At 37.6% G+C, this 27,663-nt stretch overlaps 1 protein-coding gene across 10 annotated transcripts in view; it reads right to left on the bottom strand.

Annotated features, from left to right (window-relative positions):
* PAM (peptidylglycine alpha-amidating monooxygenase) overlaps positions 1-27,663 on the bottom strand; it is a 369,904-nt gene that overhangs the window by 115,615 nt on the left and 226,626 nt on the right. For all 10 annotated transcript variants that reach the window (XM_069088092.1, XM_069088091.1, XM_069088094.1 and 7 more), the window contains 5 exons: positions 15,512-15,560; positions 12,199-12,266; positions 9,819-9,899; positions 9,002-9,078; positions 8,499-8,602 (listed from right to left, as the gene is read on the bottom strand). In XM_069088092.1, coding sequence (XP_068944193.1) covers positions 8,499-8,602; positions 9,002-9,078; positions 9,819-9,899; positions 12,199-12,266; positions 15,512-15,560 — 379 coding nt within the window. The remainder of the gene's footprint in view (positions 1-8,498; positions 8,603-9,001; positions 9,079-9,818; positions 9,900-12,198; positions 12,267-15,511; positions 15,561-27,663) is intronic.

Raw genomic sequence — 27,663 nt, 5'->3', positions numbered from 1 at the left:
GTCTCTCTAATATCTTGCATAAAGAACAAGCAGGTTTGGGATCTAAGTATTCCACTATTGATTACTGATATAGATTCATCTTAATAAAAAATGACTTTTATTCTTAATTAACACTGTGACCCTTTAACATCTATAGTCTAGTCTGTTGAACATGGCCTATACTTTTTAGGCTTTCTTTGTGTCTAGAACACATTTCTTCTGCTCTGACCACCGAATTTCTACTCATTCTTCAAACTTTAACTTAAGTGCCACCTCTTTCATGAGATCTTCCTTGTCCTTATAATATCAATGAGAACCTTTCCCCCTCAGAGTTCACGAATCACTTTTTGAATCTTTCCAATGTACTTGTCAGGTAAATTTCATGAATTATGGTTGTCTCTTTTTACCCCTACTGGACAATAAAGTGAATGAGGATAGGAATGTCCTCCATCTACACTTTGTATTTTTCCCATGTATGACAAACTACTTTGCATACAGGAGGTATTTAATGTTTTCTGAGCTAAATTTATTAGGCAGAACATATGGCTCTGGGAAGTATTTATTAATCTCGACAGCCTTTCACAAAAATAACAGGCCACGTATGGGTAAAAGTAAATAATCTTTATTTAGATTATCAAATTTTTAATAGACTAGATAATAATTTTTAACTGTCTCTGCCGGATCCTAACATGAATCTCATGCTAAATTTAGGAATTAAAGCATGACAGTGTATATTGTTCTTTATCCCTGAACATTTGTTTTTTCTTTCTTTGAAAGGGGAAAAGTTCATTTATGTCATGGACCCTTTTGGTGAAACCAATGAATGGGTCAGTTCTGAGAATAATGTTTTTAAATAACTGAAGGAAATGCTAAAGTTCAGTGAAAGGTTGATGAAAATAAGAATACAATTTTTCCCATCCAAGTCAACAGACCCCTTGAATCTAGCTGGGTTGGGGAGGAGAGGGCTCCTGATCTTTACCATAACTTTAATGTAAGAATCAAAGTGGACAAGAATGGTCTTTTAATAGATAAAATTATAATTACAAATGGTAAAAATTGGACTATGATCTAGCCCACTTAATTTTTAAACATCTATTTAAAAAAATCTATAAGTCGATTATATAAACTAGATGAATTTCCTCTAGTCATAGCTAATAAGAAGAACAGAATTATTTTTTATGCCAATGACATGGTTTTATTAACACAAACAAGAGAGAGACAGGGTTGTAGTCCTGAAAAATCTCTGGTTCTCCTGCCCTAGCCTTACTCTGTTGAGCTGGTTGTCTATTCACTAGCTATATCCCCTCTCCTACCTGGTATCTTTTTTATTCTGCTCTGCCAGTCAGTTGATAAAAATTTAACTACCTACCATATGCCAGGCACTTTACTAAATGGTTGAGAGATAAAGAAAGGCAAAAGACAGTTCCTGTTTTCAAGTAGCATACAGTTTGACAATGATGGAGACAGCATGCAAACAACTTTGTACAAAACAATCTGTATACCAGATAAATTGGAAATAAGTGACAGAGGGAAGGCACTAGAATTAATTAGCAATGAGAAAGTCTTCCTGTAGAAGGTACAATTTAAAGTGACTTGAAGAATGCCAGGGAATTTGGGAGGCTGAGATGAGGAAGGATAGACTAGTGCTAGGTAGGGGGGGGACAACCAGTGAAAACATCTAGAATCTGATGTGTTGTTTGTGGAAGAGTAAATAGATTAGTGTTACTGGATTGTGTAGTATACAAGGGTTTGCAGGGTGGAAGTGGTATGAGAAGACTAGAAAGGTGTGTGTGTTGGGGGGGTAGGTTATGAAGGTTTTTGAATACTAAACAGGTAATTTTATATTTGATTTGATTCTGGAGTTGGTTATTACTAACGACATTAATGACAGCTGGTGAGGTGGACATTCTCTTTCTCTACTCCCCACTTAATTTTGGAATTGTTTTTAGAAATAGGGACCAAGGGGCGGCTAGGTGGTGTAGTGAGTAGAGCGCCAGGCCCTGGAGTTGGGAGGACCTGGGATCGGTTCTGGCCTCAGACATTTAACACCCACCCACACACACACACACACACACACACACATACACACAAAAACAACTGGCCGTGTAACCTTGGGCAAGTTATTTAACCCCAATTGCTTAAAAAAAAAAAAGAAATAGGGACCGGACACATGATTTTATTAACATAGGTAACTGCAAGATGAAGAAACTCCCTTGGCCAATATAAGTCAGCATTACAATGTACAGTCCTAGGGTGGAGAACCTGAGGCCTCAAGTTCACAAGTGGCACTCTAGGTCCTCAAGTCCTTTTTGAATATGAACCTCACAGAATAAATCCCTTTAATAAAAGGATTTGCTTGGTAAAACTTGGAGCTCACCTAGAAGGTCACGTATGGCTTGGAGGCTGCAGGTTCCTCACCTAGCATTAGTCTAAGAGAATTTATCTGATTGGAGCCAAACAATCAGAGAAGGATCCTTACTTTCCCTATAAAACACCTAAGCTGTTCTGGTTACTGAGCAGCACTAAGCTCTGAACTGAGTCAGCTGGTCTCCATTCTTCCCATGCCTAGACACTCTCCTTGTCTTCCAGCCGTGGGAAGAAGCTGCTGGATTTTATATCTGATTTCTTTTGGTGTTTCCCCCTACATCTGTTATTTTTTGCTAACATGCATGCTCTACAGAACTTCTATTTGAGAAAAAAAATTAGCTTTACACAGGGGCACCCCTTAAGCCCACCTCTATTAAGAATACAAGACATGATGCAGAATTTTAATAAGAGTAATATTGACTCTCACAAATTCAATTCAACAAGAACTGTCAGTGCCTACTCTATGCCAGAGACTAGACCCAGTGCTTGGTATGCAAAGACAAGACTGAAACAGTCCCAGCTCTCAAGGAATTTATATTCTACTGGTGGAAAAATAAAAACATGCACACAGAAAAGTAAATATAAAATATGTAAAAAGTGTATTATCTTCACCCCAAATCTCTTCCCTTTTCCTAAATTCCCCCTTCTGTTCACATTGGTTTGCAGCTCTGGAGCCCTCCTTGACTTCTCTCTCCTCTCTCATCTTATATTCATTCAGTTGCCAAGTCATGTGATTCTACTTCACTAATTTCCTTCTTGAACACTCCCTTTCTTTTGTTTTGCATGAGTAGGAAATTATTTCAGGCCCTAATAACCTCTCCTCTAGATTATTTAAAAAATCCAATTAGTCTCCCTCCTTCCAGTCTCTCCCTAGTTTGGATTGTGAACCCAGGTTTTCCCCTGAGATCAGCTAGAGAGCTGAGATAGAGATTCACCACAGCTAGTGCCCTCAAATTTCAGTTCACCTGTGAGTCCTACAGAACACCTATCCTGATCCCCTTAGCAGTTAGTGCCCTTCAATCTGGGAAATTACTTTATATTCACTTTTCATCTATTTTATACTTAATTTTCTGTGTACACTGCTTTGCCCCCTTAGCATCCTCTCTGCCCACCCTCCCAGTTGAGAATCTTGCCTCATATTTCACTCAAAAAAAATTGAGTCCATTTGACAAAAGATTCCTCTTCTCCCTTCTTCTTCAATTCATATTTTCCTTATTTCTCCTGCCACTATCTCCTCCTTCACCCTTGCATATGAAGAGTCCTTCTCAAGGCAAATCCCTGTACCTGCACAAATGATCCAATTCCATCCTGACTATGCCAACAGACTGTCCACTCTAGCATCCCCATTCTCTTACTTACCTCCAATCTCTTTTTTTCTTTTTTTTTAAGCAATCAGGGTTAAGTAACTTGCTCAAGGTTACACGGCCAGTTATTTGTGGTTGTGGTGCTGAGTGTCTGAGGCCGGGATTTGATCTCCAGGTCATCCCAACACTGGAGCCGGTGCTCTTACTCGCTGAGCCACCTGGCCTCCCCTTTTTCTCTTTTTTTCTACTAGATGCCTACAAGATGCCCACATTTCTTCCACTCTCAAAAAGCCATCAAAAATTCCTCCATGGTCATTATCCCATGTCTTTCCTCCTTTTTGTGACTAAATTCCTTGAAGTGGGCTTCTATGTTAGGTTTCTGACCTCACCATTCAACCAAAACTACTCTTTCCAAAGTTACCAATGATCTTAATTGCCAAAACAAATGACCTTTTCTCAGTTCTGATCCTTCTTGATCTCTCTGTAGTCTGACACTGTTGATCATCACCCTTTTGTCCTTTTCTTCTCTTTAAACTACTTCCTTCCTTCCTTCCTCTCTCCCTTTCACAAAACCTTATACCCAGTTCACTCTGAAGCTCATAGATTAGACCACAATAGGTCCCTGCCTAAGCTCCACTTAATGGCTGTATTTTGGGCTCTCCAGGAGTGAATGTCAATGGTAACTGTTTCTCTTCAGAACAGCAACCCTGAGAGTCTTCCCCTCCCAACTTGATTTTTTTTCCTTTTTTATTTTCTAATTAAAGGGACCATCCCTTGACTGACTTCTTAAAGAGGCCTATTCACTGAATGGCCTACCTCACCCTAAATGAAAATCTGAAAAGACATTAACATAAAAGGGCCAGACTCTCCCATTGCATCCTGGGCCATCTCCAGTCATCCTGATGATTATCAGGTCACTGGACCCAGATAGCTCTGGAGGAGAAAGTGAGGCTGGTGATCTTACACAGCCCTCCTTCACTTGAATCAAAGTCAGCTGCAAGTCATGTCATCATTTCCCCGATGCCAAGGTCCTCTTTGAAAACCAAGGACAAACACACAAACTTTTATGATGCTGCTCTCTCCTGACCCTACTACCTGACTCCTCCTCTCTTTTGCTGGATCTTCCTCTAGGTCATGCCGGCTCATCACTAGTATCTTACAGGCCTCTGTTCTGGGCCCTCTTTTCCTCTACCCCTAACATATTTCATTTGGTAATCTCATCAGCTCCCGTGGATCCATCTCTATGCTGATGATTCTCAAGACTATTTATCCCATCCTCACCTTTCTGATGGCCTCCAGTCTCAAATCTCCAATTGCTTGGTGGACATCTCTAAGATTTCCAGGAGACATCTTAAACTTAATATGTCCCAGACTGAATTCATTATCTTCACCCTCGCCAAACCCTCTCCTCTTCCTACAAGCCCTATTACTACTGAGGGCATTACCATCCTTGCAGTCACTCAAGCATCATTCTTGACTCTTAATTCTCTCTCATCACCTATCAATTTTACCTTAATAACATCTCTTTTACATGCCCCTTCTCTCCTCTGACACTGCCACCCCTCTGTCAAGGCTCTTATCACCTCATACCTGGACTACTGAAATCATCTGCTGGATGGTCGCCCTGACTCATCTTTCTTCACTCCAGTCCACTCTCCTCTACTATGCTGTTTAAATGATCTTCCTAAATAAAGCACAGGTTTGAACATATAACCTAGCCTCCTCCATTCAATAAACTCCCTATTACCTCCAGGATCAAGTATAAGACCTTCTGTTTTTTGATTCAAAGGCCTTCATAACTTGGCCTCTTCCCTGAGCCCTCCCAGTCTTCTTAGATCTCACGCCTCCCATGTACTCTCTGACCCAGTGACACTGGCCTCTTGCTGTTCCATCTCCTGCCTCTGGGCACTTCACTGGCAGGCCCCCAGGCTTGGAGTCCTCTCCCTCTCCAGCTGTGCCTCCTGGCTTCCCTGGCATCCTTCATGTCCCAGTTAAAATCCCACTCAAACAGGAAGCACTTCCCAATCTCCTTTACTTCTAGTGCCTCCTCAGTTGATTACCTCTAATTTATCCTGTATGTAGCTTCCTTGAACAGTTATTTGCATGTTGTCTCCATCTTTAGACTGTAAGCTCCTTGAGAGCAGAGTATCCCATTAGTTTTTCTTTATATTGTTAGGGCCCACACACAGTAGGCTCTTTTAAAAAATTTAATGGTATTTTGTTTTTTCCAATTACATGTAAAAATAATTTTCAACATTCATTTTTTGAAAGATTTTGAGTTCCAACTTTTTCTCCTTCCTTCCCTTCTCTCCCCTGGCCCCAAGAGAGCAAGCAATCTGATACAGGTTGTATACATGTGCAATCATGTAAAACATATTTCCATATTAGTCATGTACACAGTAGGTTCTTAAAAATGTTTATTGACAGACTAGAATGTAAAGTTATGGAGAGCAAGACCTTTCTTTCTTTTTTCTTTTATCTTGGTATCCCAGTATCCAGTACAACATCTCGCACAACTGGATTGTTGGAGAATGTTGTTTGTCCTTCATTCTCAATGAGGACCATGACATCAGGAAGGCAATGCCACGACATGTAAGTGAATTGGATTTAAGTGAAGGAAGGCTGTGCTAAGTTGCCAGCCTCACTTTCTCCTCTGGAGCCATCTGGGTCCAGTGGCCAGTTATGGATCAGGACAACTGGAGATGGCCCAGGATGCAATGTGAGACCTTGACCTTTTTAAGCTAAGGTCTTTAACAGTTCTCCCTTTGACTGAGGCAGCACCCGTTCAGTGATTAAAGCTTAATAAGAAATGAGGCAGAGAATGGCCTCTTTACCTAGTCAAAAATTTAAAAATAAAATTAAAGAAGAAGACAGTAGTTTCAACAAAGGAGAGACTTTATAACTGAGAGGATCAGGCACTGCCTCATGGAGGTGGGTGGAATGTGAGTTGAGGCTTGATAGAAGCAAAGCCTCTTAAGAGTCATTCTCAAATGACACAGCCCTTTGGCACAGGGCAAAGTCAAGGGGATGGAAAATGGAACGCTATGTAAGTGAACAGCTAATAGGCCCGTGTAACTGGAATGGTCTGGTACCTAAAGCACAGAGGTTACTCCTTAATTAGCAATATAGAATATTAGTTCTTTAAGTACTTTGCCAGATAAGCCAATAATGAATCGATAGATTCAGCACTTGCCAAAATGTTGCGTGAGATTCTTCTAGTTGATACACTGTAAAGGTCAAGTTAATGATCTATTCTGTACATCCTTTAAATTTAAGGTTCAACAAAGTCTAGGTGCCAGATCACCATGAGATCTAGAAATTTCACTGTGGTACCCATCATTTTCAGAAGTATCTTACCTGAATTTACAGAAATGTACTTTTCTATTATTCATGCATGATAATACTTGACTATCATTAAAACTTGAAAAAAAGCCCATTTATTGCAGTAGGTAATTTCCCTCATTATAGGCAGCAATGCAGACCTCCTTGGAATTTTTAGCTGCTGTCCTATCTGCTCCAGCTTAGATTTTGGCTCTGTGATTTATTAGGATTGAAGGGACAGATCAGGATGAGACCAAGAAATAGTTGGTAGATGTGCCAGGGCTTCTTCCTATTTCAGCCTTTCCAAAAGCTCTTTTGAGGCAGTATATGGTAGTGCATAGAATGCCAAATTTGGATTCAGGAGGACCTGGATTCAAACCCTGTCTCAGACACTTACAAACTGTGCGATACTCAGCAAGTCACTCTCTCTGGGCCTTGATTTCCTCATTTGTAAAATGTTGAAGTTGGACTTAATGACCTCTCAGGTCCCTTTCAGTTTTAACTATATGGCCCTAATATGTATCTTATATCAAGGTTGGGAACCAAACCATGACCATATACTGTTATCCCCTCATGTTTCTTTTCCTTTCTTTACAAACTGAAAAAGTTCATTAGTTTTTTAAGTTCTCAAATTGGTTCTTAGATCTATAATTTGTAAAGTCATATTATAAGGTATATTATTACAAGAAAGCTAAGTACCTAGATCCTATTTTCTTAGCTTCTCAAAAGAAATATCTCTACAAGTGAAAAAATAAACATTATACTCTCAGCTTTTAATGAAACGGCAGTACTTTCCATTTGCAAAATGTTTCTTAATCTATATCATGATAGTAGTTAAAGACATTCTTCATGTTGCTATCCAATGTTTCTAATATAAAACTACATGATATATTCCTCCCCTTCAATGACAGGAAAATTTTATTCTCTCTAGACATAATGATTTGCTTCCTTTTATTGGTTAATAATAACTCCATAAATCAAATATCTGGGACATGTATTTCTCTCCTCCTATTACCTGTTTTTAGGGGGGAGGGAAGGAAGACAAAGGATGTTTTTTATTTTGAATTGTTCTGTTTCATATGTATTTTTAACTTACGTAAGCTTTCTTCTTCCACAAAATAAGCAAGAGGGGGATAATGTATACATGCATAAATAACACTGAGTCATTTTTTAAATTGTGGGAAGAAAGACATTTTAGATGCTACATCTTTTCAAAATGATTATACTTTTGTTAAATGATGAAAGGGAAAGAAGGAAGACGTCAAGATATGTTCTTTCAACATACTTGATCTGTACCTTATGGATATGATATATAAGGTGTCATGTAGAAATCAGGAAGAAAGAAATATAACAAAATTGAGCAATCTTTTTCTTAATAGTTTGGAAAAGAATCAATGAAGTTTTAATTGAAAGAATGATATGGATCAGATGGACCATATACCTCTGCATTATTCAATTTTTCATAAACATGCTTCACTGAAAGGAGGAAAAAGAGAAGGTAGGGAAGGAGTTTTAGGGACTACATACCCAATATGTGTGTCTTCAGTTCTTCCTTCACCACTAAATACACACCTTGCTGCTAAAATATCACCAAAGCTAACATCTACTGGGTGTTCCACAGGATAAAAAGCCTGTCCATAAGACAAAGATAAAGATTTATTAAGGGAAACACATTGTAGGGAATCTTGGGCCTAATGCTTTTGGTTTATATTAAGAAGGTGAGACATTTTTTTTATCATGGTTTGATAGAAACATTTAAACTTAAGGATATCAAAGTTAAAAATAAAACATTAAAATTCTGAAAAAAAATTAAGAAGTTGATTACCCAAATCTGAGAAATTGATTTTAAGTGATTTTTGGGATAGATCCTTCTGTAACAATGTGTTTAAAATCATGCTGGAATTTAATAAAACAGAGCAAGGCTAGATGTTGTAGAGAATTATAATCTAGGATCCAAAAGCTATTCAAGAGATTTTTGGGAAAACTTTTTTTTCTTATTTCCCCCCAAATTTCAATTGCTTTTCACATACCTGTGGCAACTGAGGACTTTGTCGCCCTATTAATGTCCATTGTCCATTTCTTACTCTGTATCCACTTACTACTTTACCTACAATAAACACATACCTATGATGAATTATTACTAATACCTTAGAAATACAAGAGTTATTAATGATTTCTTTTAAATTAAATATATAAGCATTTAAAAAAAAGGAAATCCTGTCTATAATTAAACCTTCCAATGTAATTGTTGGTAAATTCAGTAAAAATTTCAAGTTATTCTGTAAAATAGGAGTGGTTAATACCTTTCATTCAAGATAACTTGAGACTAAAGACAATTTATACCATGTTTCCCCGATAATAAGACACTGTCTTATTATTATTTTTTGGACAGAAAAACACCAGAGGGCTTATTTTCAGGGGAGGGCTTATTTTAATGAACATTGACAGCAATTTTAATAAACAGGTAAATGTGAACAAAAAAATGTACCTTTATTCAATAAGCAAATCACTGGGGAAGAACAGGATGGCACGCTCACTGCTGCAGCTCTGATTGGATGCAGCTCGGAGCGCGGCGTGCGTTTCACCCGGGGGGGAGAGGGAACGGTGCATACAGAGGGTACCGTAATGTAGCGTGTAGTGCAGGGGATCACCTTCACTACAGTAGCAATCTCAATAGGGCTTATTTTCGGGGGAGGGCTTATTTTAGAGGAATCTTACACAGTAAGGGGAGGGCTTATTTTCGGGATAGGTCTTATTAGCGGGGAAACACGGTAGCTCATGTTCTCACAATTAGCATAAGGTAAAAAACCAAACATCATATTTAAATAAAATTGCCAAAGTTCTTACCCAAGTGATGAGTGTGAACTCTATATGCAAAGAGGTGCATTGGATATTTTTTGTAATGGCATGAGATATCTGCATTGACCACTATTAGAAATGAAAAGAGAGAGAACAAAAAGTTATTGTTTGATTGAGGCAAAGTCATTCTTTTTGTTGGTTAGCTAGTCCACCAAAGACTTTTCTGTAGCATGCACAGAATGCAGAATATTGTTCCAATCTGCTCTGAAGGAATACTTAATTCAGTAAATATTTATATTGAACGCTTCTACATGAAAGACATTGTACTAGTTATAGTAAAGACTTCAAAGAAGAATAGGAAACCATGACAGGATCTTTCTTATTACATCTACAATTCATAAACAAAGCTAACTGGGGTTGTATACCTAAAGTAATGTCAAAAGCTTTGGCTAGTACTTTAATCTTGAAATTTATTCTGCAGAAAAAGTAAGCTTGATGCTATGAATTTCACAGGGAAGAGATTTTCTTTTTATCAAATTAAAACATGTAAATCTAAAAGACTATAAATTTGTCAAAGATGGAAGCCATATCTTGGTAAATAATACAGTGCCTAATATAACATCTTCCACATAGTTTGGGCTCTATAAGTATTTCTAAAATGAACACATGGACATCAAATGATGAGAAGGTAGTTCTTTGGCCATTAAATTTAAAAACACTTTTTTTTACACCAATCCTAGGATTTCAGGGCAGTTAAGTGGTACAGTGGATAAAGTGCCGGGCCTGGAGTCATCTTCCTGAGTTCAAATCTGGCCTCAGACTCTAGTTGTGTGACCCTGGGCAAGTTACTTAACCCTGTTTGCCTCATTTTCCTCATCTGTAAAATTAATAGAGAAGGATATGGCAAACCACTCCAGTAAAACTGCCAAGAAAACCCCAAATGTGGTCATGAAGATCTAGACATGACTGAAAAAAAAACTGACCCAACAAGGATTTCAGTGCTGTAGGTGATGCTCCCAAGAGAAAACTCCTTTTATGATTGCAGATGAGCACCTCTTCTTCAATTTACAGTCTTAGTCTGGGACACGAAGAAGTTAAGTGACTTGGTCAGGGTCACACAATTATTATATGTCAGAGGAGGGACCTCAATTCATATACTTCTAACTCTAAGACCTGCTCTCCATACTATCCTATCTCAATTTAAAAGATACTAATAATTTTATTAATAATTTTACTAATTATATTGCCTATCTTCAAAAGTATTTCATATTAGTCCATTTACCCTCACAATATCCCTCTAAGACTGCAAAAGTCAAATATTTTTATTCCCATTTTACAGACAAAGGAATTGAGATTTAGAGAGTTTCAAGGATCTAAGATTATGGAAAAAGCTAGTGCTGGACATGCTATTTTTCTGATTCTAAGAGTAGATTATGGTGTTATCTTTTCTATAGAGCACTCTCAGTTGCCCAGAGAGAATACATCTGACTTGTTCTTTTCTTAGTTTCTATACTCTATATTCTTTTCTCTAGCCTTCTTCATTAGCACTTCAGTAATTGTATAGAAATGGTAAGAATCATAATACTGAAATTATTCCATTATTTAATGCGTTAAGGACGATGAGAATGTCAATAAAGTTTTGACATGTATGGGTCTCACTTGTGCCTCAAAATGTATTGATTTGTGTTCCCGTGTATGACAAAGTTTAGTTTTACTCAGGGAACAAAATTCACTCTAAAAGATAATGGTGCTCTTGATGCATATTTCAAAGTTAAGGGTCCAAGAGACAATAAATGTTGGAAAGAGTTGTGATTTTTGTCAGCATGGGGAATTCCTGCTTCTACAACCAATCAGGCAACAAGCAAGAGGCAACAAAGGGCCAGTAAACACAACTAGGACTTAGTAGATAAGACTTAGCAAGTTGCTTCGAGCACCCAGAGGATAAGGGATTTGCTAAGGTCACCCAGCTCAATCAACATTTACTAAGTGCCTACACTACATTCTAGGTCCAGTGCTAAAGTACTAGGGATACCACAAGAAGGAAAATATAGTCTCTGGCCTCTAGGAGCTTAGGGGAGGACAACCTGCAAACAAATATGTACAAAACAAGTTACTGACAGGATAAACAGGAAATAGAAGAGGGAAGGTTCTGGAATTAAGAGGAATTGGGGAAATCTTCCCATGGAAGGTGGGATATTAGTTGAGACTAAAAGGAAGTCAGGGAGTCTACTATTTGGGGAGAAAAGGGAGAGGGTATCAGGAATAGGGGACAGCCAGAGAAAATTCCTGGAGCAGAGTAGCTGTTGTCACTGAGGTGGATTGGACCAAAGCTTTTTGACCCCAAGACCAATACTCTATTCACCAGGCTCTAATGCATTTTAAAAATCCAATATCTAATAACAAAAATTGTTAATATAACTTTACTCACCTTTCTCCCCTGGTGGTATGACAGTATCCACAGACATCATAAGATACATGCCAGCAATTAAAGGTTGCCTGTGGGAGAAAAATCATGTGTATCTCATATTTCTCAAAAGAAGCACAACTATTAAATCTCTAGCTTTGTAAAAAATAAAATATACTACAAAGAATCAGATTGGAAAATATTAATTAATAAACAACTTTTATATTATAGGACATAATGAATGCTGCTATGCTTCCAAATGGATGAAAAGCATTAAAATGGGAGAGTAAAGGAGATACAACATATACAATTAATTCTTCCCTCAAATAATTAAAAACAATAAAATAGAACTAAATTATGATTAGAACTTATACATTTGAATATCTAATATGACATAAATGTTGTTAAATTAATAATCTCTGCATTCAGATGGGAGGAGTCTACACCATGACCACTTCACCTATTTGAGGTAGATTGGAGACACTTCTCATTGGATTTCCAGAGGTTGAGGAATGGGGAAGCCAGGATAATTGAAGAGGGGAAAGCTTTGTTTAAAGAAAAGACAATTGCAAACTAATACTCCCAGAGAGAGCGTGAAAAAGGAACGAAGTATAAGGAGCATGCCCGTAAGTATAGTTTCTACCATGCTCAATCATTGGGTAAAGAAAAGGCAAAGATAGTATCTTCATTTGTGCACCGCAGAATAAAATGTTTCTAACTAAAGTAAATGTGGGAAACCCAAAATCAAAAGAAATGAGAACAAGAAGTAACATCTTAAATTTCTAATCAGAACCACTGCCACATTTCTTTTGGTCAAACAGATCAATACTCATTTATATGACAGAGCAAATCCTTCACTTTAATTTTAAAATTCAATTTGATGTAATTTTTTTTTCCCTTGCCTCTACTATATGAGACAGTTTACCTCATTGTCTCTCCCCATCTCCTCTCATTATATTCCTCTCTCACCTCTTAATTTCACCTTTTAAGTATCGTCCCTTCCTGTTAAATTGGTCCTGTGCCTTCTATCTATGTGTATCTGTAAACATATATACACACATTCACATATGTATTCATATGCCCATGTACCCTCATATATAGACATATGTACATACTTCTATTCCCTTAAACTACTGAGAAAAATTTCATAAGTTACAATTATTGTTTTTCCATGTAGGAATGTTAATAGTTCAACTTTGATAAGTTCCTTACGATTTCTTTTCCCTGTTTACCTTCTCATGCTTCTCTTGCTTCTTGTATCTTAATGTCAAATTTTCTATTCAACTCTGGTTTTTTCAGCAAGAATGCCTGAAAGTCCTCTATTCCACTGAATGGCCATATTTGCCCCTGAAACATGATACTCAGTTTTGCTGGGTAGGTGACTCTTGGTTTTAATCCCAGCTCCTTTGACCTCTGGAATATCATATTCCAAGCCCTTCGATCCCTAAGTGTAGAAGCTGCCAGATCCTGGGTTATCCTGATTGTGTTTCCACAATATTCAAATTGTTTCTTCCTGGCTGCTTGTAATATTCTCTCCTTCATCTGGGAATTCCAGAACCTGGCTATAATATTCCTAGGAGTTTTCTTTTGGGGATCTTTTTCAGGAGGTGATTGGTGGATTCTTTCAACCTCTATTTTGCCCTCTGGTTCTAAAATATCAGGGCAGTTTTCTTTGAGAAATTCCTGGAGGATGCTTTCTAGGTTCTTACTTTGATCATGGCTTTCAGGTAGTCCAATAATTTTTAAATTATCTCTCCTGGGTCTATTTTCCAGGTCAGTGGTTTTTCCCATGAGATATTTCACATTGCCTTCTATTCTTTCATTTGTTTGGATCTGTTTAACAGCATCTTGATTTCTCATTATAAAGTCATTAGCTTCCATTTGCTCCAATCTAATGCTGAAGCAATGATTCTCCTCAGTGAGCTTTTCAGATTCTTTTTCCATCTGGCAAATTTGGCTTTTTAAGGCATTCTTCTCTTTATTGCCTTTTTGAGCCTCTTTTGCCATTTGAGTTAGTCTGTTTTTTAAGCTGTGATTTTCCTCAGTCAGGCTGCTGACTCTCATTTCATAATTTTCTTGCATTGTTCTTATTTCTCTCCCCAATTTTTCCTCCACTTCTCTTATCTGCTTCTTAAGGTCCTCTATGACTTGTAACCAGCTTGTATTTTCCTTTGAAGCTTTTGGTGCAGGAGTTCTGACTTCACTGTCTTCCTCCTGTTCCATGCTTTGCTCCTTTTTGTTCCCAAAATAGGAGTCTAATGTTGGAATCTTCAGTCTGCTTTGTTTCCTTTGCCTGGTCATGTCGCCCCTCAGTCACTTGACCCCTGGGCTTCTTGTCACAGTAGGACTCTGGCACCAGAAAGGGGAGCTTTTGTCCCAAATGCCGGGGTTTTCTCAGCTGCTGGAGGTATTAGATGGGTGCCCTCTCTGAGGTCTCCACATGCTCTGACAAGCTGGACACACGCTCCAGGAACTCCACCCTAGACTGCAATCTAGATCCAAGCAGGTTAAAGCAAGAGCGATTACCCCTCAGACTGGTGCTTGGTCCCCCTATACTCTGCAGGCCAGGAGCTGAAGCTGCCAAGTGGCACTGGTTGGCTGTGCCAGTGACTCAGTGGCTTCTTGCCCCAAGGGGGCAAAAGCCACACACTCCCACTTATTGGGTCCCAAAGTCCAGACTGCACTGACCTCTCACTTTGTCCTTCGCATCTATGTGTTGATAAATCTGGAAATGGCCACAGCTGCTGATCTGGAGTCCTTCCAGCAGGGGCTAAAGCCTTGGAGTGGGGCTGGGCTCAGCTCCCAGAGCACTGAGCTGGCCTGTTCCTGCCAGCCTGCCAGGCTGTCCTCCGCGGGAGGTTAGCTTCTCTGTGTCATTTTGTGGCTTCTGCAGCTCCAATGTTTGTTTAGAGTCCCCTTTTCACATGGATTGGGGAAGGTGGAAGCCGGAGCAGCGGGGAGGTCCTGCTTCTACTCCACCATCTTGACTCTGCCCCTCTGTAATTTTTTTTCAAGGTCGCTCAGTATGCTATATTGACAAAATACTGATTGGTTACATGATAAAGAAAACATACAGTGTAAAATACAGAAAAAGTCCATTCCATCTTCTTCTCTCCCACACTACCCCCCTAATGCTCATCATTATGATTTGACTGAAATAAGACTCCAGAGCTGTGGTCCAGGTAGTAGAGGAAGACTTGGAAAAGAGATTCTTGGCTACTACAACAATGCTGTTTTTCTCTGAGCTATGAGTCAGTGGGGTAGGATAAAGGGGTAGGGTGGTACTAATGAGAACCAGTCAGTGATTAATTCACATTTTATAATTAAAAGTACTTACTGTAGACGTGTCAGATGCAAGGTCACACCAGAACAATCCTTGTGGTTATCTGAAAATACACACAAAGACATATTATGAGTATGGCACATCAAGATATGGACTTTAATGTGGTTACATTTTCTTACCTCATGAACATCACACTTCACAGTTTATGAATTGCTTTCACATGTATTTTCTTAGTTGTCCTCAGATATTTCACAAGTTGGAAAGCTGGTAATCGAAGTCAAACATTCACAGAGATTCAACTGAATGAATTCAATTACCTCTATGCAGATGACTCCCCTGATTTTTTTTTTAAGCAATCAGGGTTAAGTGACTTGCTCAAGGTTACACGGCCAGTTATTTCTTGGTGTGGTGCTAAATATCTGAGCCCAGATTTGATCCCCAGGTCATCCTGACACTGGAGCCGGTGCTCTTATTCGCTGAGCCACCTGGCCGCCCCTACGCAATTGGGGTTAAGTAACTTGCTCAAGGTTACATGGCCAGGTGTTTCTGGGTGGGTGCTAAGTGTCTGAGCCTGGGATTCGATCTCCAGGTCATCCTGACACTGGAGCCGGTGCTCTTACTTGTTGTGCTACCTGGCTGCCCCCCCGCCCTGATTTTTTTTAACCATATTGACAAATGCCTGCAGGAAATCTCCAATATGATATCCCATAGGAGTCTCAAACTCACTATGTCTGAAATGGAACTGACTCTATTTTCCCTGAACTCATCTCTCTTATAAATTTCCCTACTCTTCTCATGAAAGGCAATAGGAGAGCTAACCTCCTTTTTACCCCAGCAGACATAATGAACTAGGAAAACATAAGCTTGATTCTTGGGACCCTGACTGCCTTATCCAATTTGTGTTGCTTTCCCTGAATATGTAACAGTTCTGAGAAGGACATGTCCAGCCTTGGTGTTTTCCTGTCTTCACTGGGACCAGTAGAGTTAAAAAAATATTTTTATACACACACACATACATACACACACACATATAGGGGTCTATGATTTTGTGGAGGAGAGGAATTGTGGTGAGGAAATTTCCTTCACCAATATAAGTTCTACTACTTACAGTCTCAGAGAGTTACCTGAACATTGAGGGTTTAAATGACTTGTCCAGAGTCACATAGCCAGTTTCCGTGAGTTGAGATTGAATTTAGAAGTTATTCTTTCTACTCTGTCATGGTGCTTCTTTGCCTTACATATCAATAAATATTTGCTGAATTGAATAGCTCTAAACTAGATGCAAAAATTCCCTTAAACAATGATGACTACTTATCATTTTAGTCTATATTCTTCTACTGGGTTCTTCATCAGTTGGGTAGATTATTTTCCCTTTTTTATTATTAAATATGGTTTGCTCCTTGCCAACTCTATGCCTTCTCCCATTTTGCTATTTCTAATACTATTACTTAATGACTTAAAGCATATTTTCCCATTTTTGCCAAAGTTAACCCCCTTTGTATTCAAAGACCTTTTCCTACTTTTTAAATATTCTTCTCTGACATTTTATTCCTTTAACATATATCCAAAAATCTTAAATTTTCTAGAGTTCAATTTTTCTAAGATTTAAGTTTTTTTAGTAGCTATAAAGATAAACGAATGCGTTTAGGCTTGAAAATAAACATCGGAATTGAACAAATACAGGATTTTGCTGGGTAGGAAAACATTACTGAAAAAGAATGTATGTGAACAGCGCTGGAGGCCAATTTAGAATGAATCAAAAGGCTAAAGGGACAGTCATGAGAAATGATGCAATCTTTAAGTGAATTAACAGACTATATTTTTCAGAGTAAGCAGTAAGTCTTGCTGTACTCTGCCCTGATCAGACCCCAGCTATAGTACACCACCCAGTTCTGTGTACCATATTTTGGGAAAGTAACAAAGTGGGACAGAACAGGAAGACAGAGATGATGAGGAGCCTAGAAACTGCTGGATGAGTATCATCTGACAAAACAAGGGGATGTTCAAACAGGGAAGAGAAGGCTTAAGGAGGTACATGGCAGATTTCTTCAAGTACCTGTAAAGTGGGAGATCGGCATTAGAATGGAGCTATAATGCACAGCTGGGAGAACTAAGTAGAGGGACATTGCAGGAAGGCTTTATATATAAATATATATATATGTATATACATACACACACACACACAATAGCTTTATATAAGGCAAAGCTTCATAAAAACTAAAGTTGTATAAAAGTGGGATGATTGGCTCCAGGAAGAAATAAATTCCCCATCAAATGATGCTTTCAAGAGAAGAAGAGATGACCAGTTGTCAAAGAAACTGCAGAATGAATTCATTATTTAGACAGGGTATAGAACAGATGGTTTCTGATCTCAAATCTCTTCTAAACTCTGAGAAGCTATTATTCCTAAATCTTCCCTGAATGGAAATCAAAGGACAAATTTGCTCCCCTCCACAAACAATGATAACCTTTTCTAATTCTGACTCACTTTTCAACTCAGTTACCTTTCACTAAAAACACTATGTTTATATAGTGCATATGTTATATAGACCTATGCCTGGAATGCTTTCTTTCCTCTACTTTGCTTCATAAAACTGATAGCTTCCTTCAAAGCAAAGCCTAAGTGCCACTGCCTACTGGAGATCTTGACCTAGTTCTCTTTTTGTTTGATCATTCCTTCTCTGTCTCCTTTGCTGGACATTCCTCCAGGTACTACCTGGTAAACTTGAGATGTCCCTAAGGCTTAGTCCTGTGCTCTCTTCCCTTCTCCTCCTACTTGGTGGTTTCCAATGGTTTCAATTATCCTCTCTATGGAGATGACTCTCATATTTACTTGTCCAGCCCTAACCACTCTCCTAACCCTCAGTATTGTATCTCCAACTGTCTATTAGACATTTTGAACTGGATGTCTCATAGACATCTTTAAAACTGAACTCATTATCTTTCCCCTCAAACCCTGACCTCTCCCTAACTTCCCTATTAATATTGAGGGTACCACCATCCTCCCATCCACCTAGGCTCACAACTTCGCTGTGTTCCTTGATTCCTCACTCTTATCCCTCTTCCCATACCCAATTAGTTGTCAAGTCCCATCATTTCTACCTTTATAGCATCTTTCCTATATGTCCTCTCCTCTCCTACAACACTGTAATCACCCCATTGCAGGCATGCTTCCCCTCATGCCTGTACTACTGAAATATCCTGCAAATTGCTCTCTTCGACTCACAGTTCTCCCCATTCTGATAGAACTTCCTTTTGGATGTCAAACTGATCTTTATAAAGGACAGGTCTAACCATATCACTGATCTCTTCAGTAGACTTCAGTGGCTCCCTATTACCTGCAGGATCAAATATAAAAATTCTCTGTTTAGCTTTTTAAATCCTTCACAGTCCGGTCCCTCTTTCTTTTAGTCTTCTCACACCTTACATGCCACCACAGACTTTTTGATGCAGTGACACTGGCCTTGCTGTTTCTTGCACACAGTACTCCATCTACCAACCCTTTAGTGTTTTCATTGGCTGTCTCCTCTATGTTTGGAATGCTTTTCCTACTCATTTCCACCTCCTGGCTTCCCTGATTTTCTTCATGTCACAGCTAAATTTCCAACTCCTATAAGAAGTATTTCTCAGTCATATTTAATTTTAGTGACTTCTCTTTGAGTCTACTCCCAATTTATCCCATATCTCTCTCTCTCTCTCTGTCTCTCTCTCTCTCTGTCTCTCTCTCTCTCTCTCTCTTAAATGCTAGATGACAGAATGGCTAAGTAATCCCTGGAATTCGTAGTGCTTCCCTTCTCTCCCATGCAACCACCAAAGAAATCACTGTATTTATACATATTTTATTGTTGTTCAGTAGATTTCCAGTCATGTCTGACTCTTCATGAACCCATTTGGTGTTTTCTTGGCAAAGATACTGGAGTGGTTTGCCATTTCCTTCTCCAGATCATTTTGTAGATGAGGAAACTGAGGTAAACAGGGTTAAATGACTCGCCCAGGGTCACACAGTTAATAAGTGCCTCAGACCAGATTTGAATTCACAAAGATGAGTCTTCTTCACTCCAGGCCCAGCCCTCTATCCACTGTACCACCTAGCTTCTCTGAAATATATGACCTTAATTGTGTTATGTTGTTTTTCTCTGGTAAGGTTCTTAAAGTCAGGTACTGTTTTATTTTTATCTATATTTCCCAAGCTTAGGGCAGGGCCTGGCACATATTAAGCACTCAACAAATGCTTACTCATTTAAATCAAACAGAGATAAAATTATTAATGACTTAGCTCTTATTTATATAACTACTTGCATGAAGAGACTAGTGTTTTTTCCTTATAATAGTGTCTAAATTTATAGAAAAGAGCAAGAATATAGTTTCTAAATTGTCCAATGTGGGTAATATATCAGTGCTTTGTCTGAATTATTGATGATGAAAAGTTTTGTGAAACAAATTTAAAATATATATTTAGTTATAAAATTAAAAACAAAAACTTGTTTAATGCCTGTAACAATGAAAGCTCACGCTTTAATTTTAGTGCAGTGTAGACAATTTTAATATAATTAAAGAAAGATTTTTGATATTAAAAAATTATATTCTTTAAGCAATTTTAATAAATATAAGTGAAATATGCACATAAATCATGATTAGATTTCCTTAGAAAATATTCCCTTCACCTATAACTTGTTTGAACAAAACAAAATACTACCACAAATGACAAGACATGTTAAGTATTGATATGGATATTTTGATGTAACATACAACAAAAGTTGGAATAAAGATTGATTAATCATATTTGATACTTTGGTAATAAGATAGTAAGATAGTGAGACCACTGATAATTTCTGTATTTGAGGTAAGTACATTTAAGTACTAACTCTTTAGGCTGGCATTCAGAGCCTTCTATAGTCTCCCTCCAAAATATCTTTCTACCCTGTGCTCAAAGTCTTTCTTTTCAAATGCTTTATGTTCCTGCCAGACTTATTGATGTCTCCTTTCCTAAGCATAGTCTATGCTTTTCTTCCTTTATCTTTTGCTCATGTCATTCCCCATGCTTGGAATAGATTCCTTTTCATCTCCACTTAATGAAACCTTACCCATACTTCAAGAACCAGATCAAATATCGCTTACTATCTATGAAATATTCCCTATCTCCTTCCCCTACTTGAAGCAAAAATAACCCCTTTTCCTGAATTGTCTTGAACCTCCCCTATACATTTACCACCTTTGATTTTGTATTATAGTTAATGACTTGCCCAGGCTTGCAACCAGTGTTAAGTTCCCTATGTGATCATAAGTCTTTTGTGCCCAATAGATTGTACAACTTCACAGTGTTATTTTCCAAATAATTTTCTTTTAAAAGATAATATGAAAATAATTTCATGAGTTAGTCATTTGTGTCAGTTGGTTTTGCTTGATTGTTTTTTCTTTCAGTTCCACTGATATCTTCTGTTCCTACATCAGTTATTTCTAAATACTCTGAACCTCCAATGAGATAATACTTGTGAAATACTTAACACAGTGTCTGGCACATTGTAGGTATTATGAAAATGTGATTTTTATTAATCCAATGAGCCCTCCCATTCAACAAGAATAGCCTCACAAAATCATCTGGTACAGTGATCATACCTGATAGTTCATTTAATACTCCATACCTACCATTCCCCATGCCTCTGATGAAAGCAGGGAGGCATATCTTCTCACTTCTTTGGGGCTAAGACTAGCCTAACGACTGGGTTCAGATTTATTTTAATGTTTTCCTTGTCCACATGACTGCAGTCATTGAATAAACTATTCTTCCGGTTCTGATCACTTTACTGTTAACAAGTCTAGATAATGCTTCTCTCCAGATTCCCCATTTTTTCTATCTTGGCACAATAATATTTCACTATTTTTATATTCTACATTCTTCCTAGCCCCTCCCCACAAATTATTTCCAATAAGACAAGTATGTGCCCATGTTAGTAGGTTTATGGCACACAACAGGCACTTAAAAATGCTTGCTGATGGACTGAAAGAAAAGAGTTTATTATTGTTTTACATAGCTCTGTTATTATGTTGCATTTTTCTTTTTTATATCCAGAAAGAACAATATATACCATGGCCAAATGCAGTAATTTTGTACTAATGGAGTCCTTAATGCTTTTGGGTCACATAAAAATCTAAATGACTTGTGTTGGAGGAGCTTCTAGATGGAGGATGGATGTTCCCATGTGGGGTAATGATTGCAGCTTCAGTCTGCTTATGGCTTTGATGTAAAATATTGCAGGCATCTTAAGAAACCACTGAATTCATATTCAAAGAGAAATGGTTTCACTATATACTGAATATTAGCAATCTGAAACATAGTCACTATGCATCACATTAAAAATGATTAATTGGTGATCACACTCTGGATCAAGGATTTAACTCCTCTGACCTAAAAAATAAAATCCTACCGAATTTAATTTTCCACCACAAATGTAAAGTATCAAGGAACCACTTTCTAAAATTCCATCTCCAACTGAGCAGTAACATACATGAGAATTGCCTCATGGGCTTTCATTGCATCTTTTTTCGGGAAAAATCCAATCTAATAATATTTCAGTCCCACTAATATAGCTTAGTTGATCATATTCTACAAAGACTTTTTATAAAGGCGTGAAATAGGAAGAAATTTGCAAATGAATTAGCACACCTCAGGAGGTATCTAAGAATTCTGTGATTAAGACTGAAATATGCCATAACATTGAGAGTATTATGAATATTACCAATGATATTGTGTCAACAACTGTCAGTTGTAACAAAATATGGGAGAAATCTTAGGAAGAAGGGCAGCAAATTTTAGAGGGCATAGTTTTATAAAACAATTCATTAGCCAATTAATAATGTAACTGAGATAGCTCATTGTTGGAGTAGGAGTACAAATATCTAAAGGTCTGTGGTTTGATCCCAGGCTTTGTCAAAAAGAATTTTGAAATTTCTCCTAGGTAGATTGTTGCGGACAGACCATTACAGTTAAGAGTCAGAAAGAGAAAATCCAGGCTACCTCAGATGCTTCCTAACTATGTGATGTTAATATCAGCAAATCGCTTAAACTCTCTGAGCCTCAAGCTCCTAATCAATAAGTTAGAAACAATAGTAATAATTCCTTCATGTGACAATTGTGAGAATCCAATGAAATAATCGACATAGGGCACTCTGTCAACCTCTAAGTTATATAACTACTATTATAAAAACCTTGGAAGAAAGAATAAATTTATTTCTTTTCAATTAAAAAAAAACACACCAATATCCTTCCACCCGGAGTTTTCCCAGGCTAAAAACCATCATTTGAATATAACTATTGTCACACACACACACAGCCACACAACCCCTATAAGGAGTGGTAGAAACACTCCAACACAGAGACCTATCCGACCTCTTCCATGGAGTTTTTAGGCCTTAAGAGACCTTGATATCTACAGATGTTCTAAAAGCAAGAGGATATTTGGCCAAAAGCATATTTTAGCACAGCATTTGGCATGAAGATTGTGACCTTTTAACTTGAACATGGTGCTTGTCACAATGATGCATGAGTGTTTTTGTAACTCCCAGGTGGAAGTCCTGCCCCTTGCAAACTCAGAAGCTTTCACCAGCCTTTGTATCTTTCACTGATGATTTTCAGTATGCTCTAGATTCCAGGTCACTTCTGATTCACGAAAATGACTGTTTTCAGTTTAAAAAAGCCAATGTTCTCTAAAGCTCATTTAGTCTAGAGCACATCTCATACTCTAAGTACCAAATCAGCAAATAAGACAAAGACAAATAAAGACAACACAAAGAAAGATGATTCCTCAAACTAAGAAGGTCACTGTCTCTCCTAATGCTATAGAACTTCAAATCACATCATTTTATGCAAGAAACTCTAATTTCTTCAATCTTTTACACTTTAATTGGACAGCGTTGTGGTATGAAGACCTGTTAACCTTTTAGTATGGTATCTAGATTGATTAGATATATGGGGGCAATTTTCTCCCTCCACTATCACATTCAATTTAAAGCTATTTTAAAAATTAGATTTGTAAGGCACTCTTATCAGCCTTTGTTAGGGATACATAAGGCCTTGAAAGAAGTCTCTCAACCTTATATTTTAATTCACAGTCCTATAACATGAATCCCATTATCAGACACAATCTTCTCAACCAGATATTAACTTTCCAAAGTGCAGTTCAGGAGACATTCAATTTAAGGTCCCTTACAGCTTTATATTCTAGGATTAAAATGGTTAAAGAGGCAGTATGAGAGAGTGGAAAGAATCACTTGTAGGAGAAAAAATATCAATATGAAACAATTATTGAACAGTTACAAAGCCACCCTCAACGCAAATATTATACTGACCACATAAAAACTGTTGGAGAGTTCAAGGTAGGTGAATGTTTAGAGCAGGCTAACATTAGTAAGAGTAGACCTTGTAGAAGAGGTTCTGAATTAAGACATCTCCCAAATGTGCATTTTTAGGCTTGACTTTATACTTACCCAGTCTGAAAACTCTAGTGCAGACTATTGAATTTGGGAAATAGGAAGAGACAAGGTAGGAAAAAAAATCCATTCTGTCATAAGATGCTAAAACTTAAACAAATTTTAAGAATAATCTAGTCCAACTTCTTCATTTCATAGACAAATAGATCCTGAGAAGAAAGTCCAGAATGGATGGCCAAGGAAGTAGAATTTATGATTATTCCTCTAAAAAGATGAAACTTGTTCAATAAAAACAAGTAAGCCTGAATGTAGGGAAGAATTCTTGACCAGGCCTAATATAGGCTAGACTAGTGATTCATGCTTGTGGATTAAAATGTAATATGGTATTTACAGATCATAAAGTACAATAAATACAACTTTATTAATAAGCAACAATAAATTAAAAGATTTTTTTAAGGATAAAAAACCGCCGATTTTCTGCACTTACACAGTCAGGATAACATCCCCAGCAGGCAGTAAGAGCTCTGATACAACCTCTGACTCCTAGGCTGGACCATTTACCCTTTGGATGGCCCCTTTAAGGACCAGCATAGTTTTCCTATCGCTAGAACTGTAGACCACTATGTAAGATACTGAGCAGGGCTGCCAAAAAGAAAGGAGAAAGGAGAGAAAGGGCAAAAGGGAAAGGAAAAGGTGGCTATGGAGGGGGTGTGTATAAAACAGGCCTCAATGGGGCTGGGCAGTCTGGCTGTTCTTCCTCAGCAATGGTCCCTACCTCTCTACCTGCTGTTTGCATTAAAGTGGTAGAACAAAGCAAGAATAGCATTGTTTAGGAATATCTATATGGGGTGCAAATGGCACATATGATTGTGCCTCTAAAAAGATAAGAACAATTATATAAGACAAACAGAGCTCAGCATATAAGCAAAGAGGAAAAGAAATGTTTAGTGGCTTCTCTGTGGGGTAGAAAGCATTTAAAATATACACCCTACTCCCCATGTACAAATTCCAAATTCAGTATTTATGACTTTGAACTTGCTAAGCACTTGAGGACTGAAGTCATTGGATATTGTATATATGAGCAAACAATAATTTCATTTAAAGCGTATTTTAATATAAGATGAGCTATAACACTACAGTGTTTGTAACTGAGTACCATTTAGAGGGCAATGGAAAGTTACATGGCAGTCATGAACAGGCTGCATGTAGTACATAACAAGGAACTTTGTCATAGATTGTACATTTGTACACTGTATTGGAAATGCAGGGGGAGGAAGGTACTACAGTCAGATATAACAAACAAACGGAGAGAGTAAGATAAATTAAAGGAAATTAAATAATTCATCTTAGAAAACAAAATATCGACTCAAGGAAGTTGGGCCAGGAAATGTTAATGGGTAAATTTGGACAAGGCCCTTCAAAATGTAAGGCCACATGGTTTACTAGAGAGACAATTCAATTTGGAGTCAAGGGCTTGGGTTTAAGTCCTGTCTCTGGCATTAGTTAATTGTATAACCTTTGACAAATGATTTTACTGCTCTGGACTCTAATTTTCTTATTTGTAAAATGAGTGGGTTTGACTAAATGATCTGTATGGTCCTTTCTAGTTAGAAAGCCTTTAAAAAAGCTTTTCTCGTCAATACAAAAAGTGCTACTTCAGAAGAGTCAATACTGGATTGTCCAAAGAACTAAATCACAAGTGTAGACAAATGACCCTAGTGGGAAATAAATACCATAGTCTTGTTACAGCAATATTCTTTGAATTCAGGTCAGACAACCATGTTATAGATGATACAGTATTATTATAACATCCTTCCAGTGCTTCCAATAATAAGCCCTTTTGATGAAGATCAAAAGAAATCTGCTTTATGATAAATTCCATGATATAGCTATATGCTACAACAAGGCCCCAACATTAGTAAAAGAGCAGAGGAAAAATAATAACGAAGAATTTGGAGGTTAATGTTGGTATGTCAGATTGTAACTACTTGCCACTTCCAGTCCTCATCTGGGGAAAAGTACCTATCTCCTCCCTTTAAACATTTGGAATTTTAAGTTGCCATGAACTCTGCTTCCTCTGGTTGAGTTTTTAAAAAAAAATCTGTGTAATTATTTCTTCTATTTTTTTATTGGTTTGGGTTCCTGACTTTCTCTCTCCTAGGATACACTTCTAAAAACTGATATACTTGTATTAATGAATCCTAGATAGTATTATCTTTTGGGAACCAAAAGCAAGATACTCTTGTTAAGAGATTGTACTTTGGTAATTTTGCTCTCTTATAGAATGACTAAATCTGATCTTACTGGTTTTTAAGTTTTTAGATTAAGCTAACTACATTAATTATATTTATTTCTGAAGACACTGGGAAAGGCAATAGCTTGTTTATAATAAATACTATATTAACGCATAATTGTGAAAGAGTCGAAACAGGGGGAACAAGCTTTGTTAAGTGTCTACTATGCTCCAGGCACTATACTTTACTAGTACTACTGCTGCTGTACTACTTATCTACCTACCTAACCAATTAACATTTTTATAGTCTCTTCTATGGTCCAGGCACTATGCTAAGTGATTTTCAAATATTATCTCAACACCAACTAATGCCTTAGAATATCAATATATTAGGGAATCAAGCCAGGGCAGAAGGGAGAGGGTAAAGATGGTAGACTCATGGTGGGAGAAATGAAATATATCTCCAACCATTTGAAGAGATTTGAACATAGTTTTTAATCATAAACTAGAATTAAGAAGTAAATGAGAACCGAATCAAATTACTTTTTTTTAAGAATTAGCTTCTTCCTACACATTCAGGTATAACAATCAATCATATATAGGTATCTTGCCAAACATATCTCAGAATTTATTAAGCATTAGACCTATTTTTTTCTTTTCTTTTTTCCTGTTTTGGAGTGGGGAAGGCAGGGCAATTGGGGTTAAGTGACTTGCCCAATGTCACATGGCTAGTGTTAAGTGCCTGAAGCCAGATTTGAACTCAGGTCCTCCTAAGTCCAGGGCTGGTGGTGTTCTATTCACTGCATCACCCAGCCTCCCCCTAGGCCTATTTCTTAAGGTTTCCCAAGGCACTTATCTACAAAATAACTGTGGGCTACAAAAGTGGTATTAGATGTGAACTGATAGTGGTACTTAAGGATACCACTTAACTATGGAGAAAGTTTATCTTAACTAGTAGGTCATTTTATGGGACATGTTTCTCCATACAATCTAGTTCTGCAAGCTTTCTTTTCTAAGAATAGCTTCCAGTATCTTAGCAGTGAAATCAGTGTGTAGAATAAATACACAAAAACAACCTGCTACTCCGCTGTCCCCTCCTACTTTTCCTTCTAGAGACACCATCCTCAAACTCTGTGAATTCGTCATTTGCATGTTGATCCTGCTAATGAATCAGGGCTCGGTAACTCCTGAATCTTAGAAAATAGACTTACTGCTAAGATACTACACTCCTTTAATTTACAAAATCCTCTTAATTTTGGACAGAAAGGCATTTGTTTTTTTAGTCTAGAGCTGTGATTTCACTAGGATACTAACTCAGCAACCCCATGTTGAACTGCTCTGACACTTAAGATTCTTAGAGGGTTGGTCAGGACACTGAAAAGTTAAGTGATTTGCTCAGATTCACAGGACCAGACAAATATCAGAAGCAGAAGTGGAACCCACGTCTTTCTGATTTCCAGGCCAGGATTCTATTTACAATCTCATGGTGTCAGAAGATGTTACTTGACTGAAATCTGGAGCAAGAAGAGTAAAGAGCAAGGAATAA

Source organism: Petaurus breviceps, unplaced genomic scaffold (assembly GCF_028583685.1).
Source record: "Petaurus breviceps papuanus isolate PSGF00001 unplaced genomic scaffold, PetGlider_PUasm1.0 184, whole genome shotgun sequence".
NCBI lineage: Eukaryota > Metazoa > Chordata > Mammalia > Diprotodontia > Petauridae > Petaurus > Petaurus breviceps.
The sequence above is the reverse complement of the archived record's forward strand: the minus strand, read 5'-3'. Positions and strand labels throughout refer to the sequence as shown.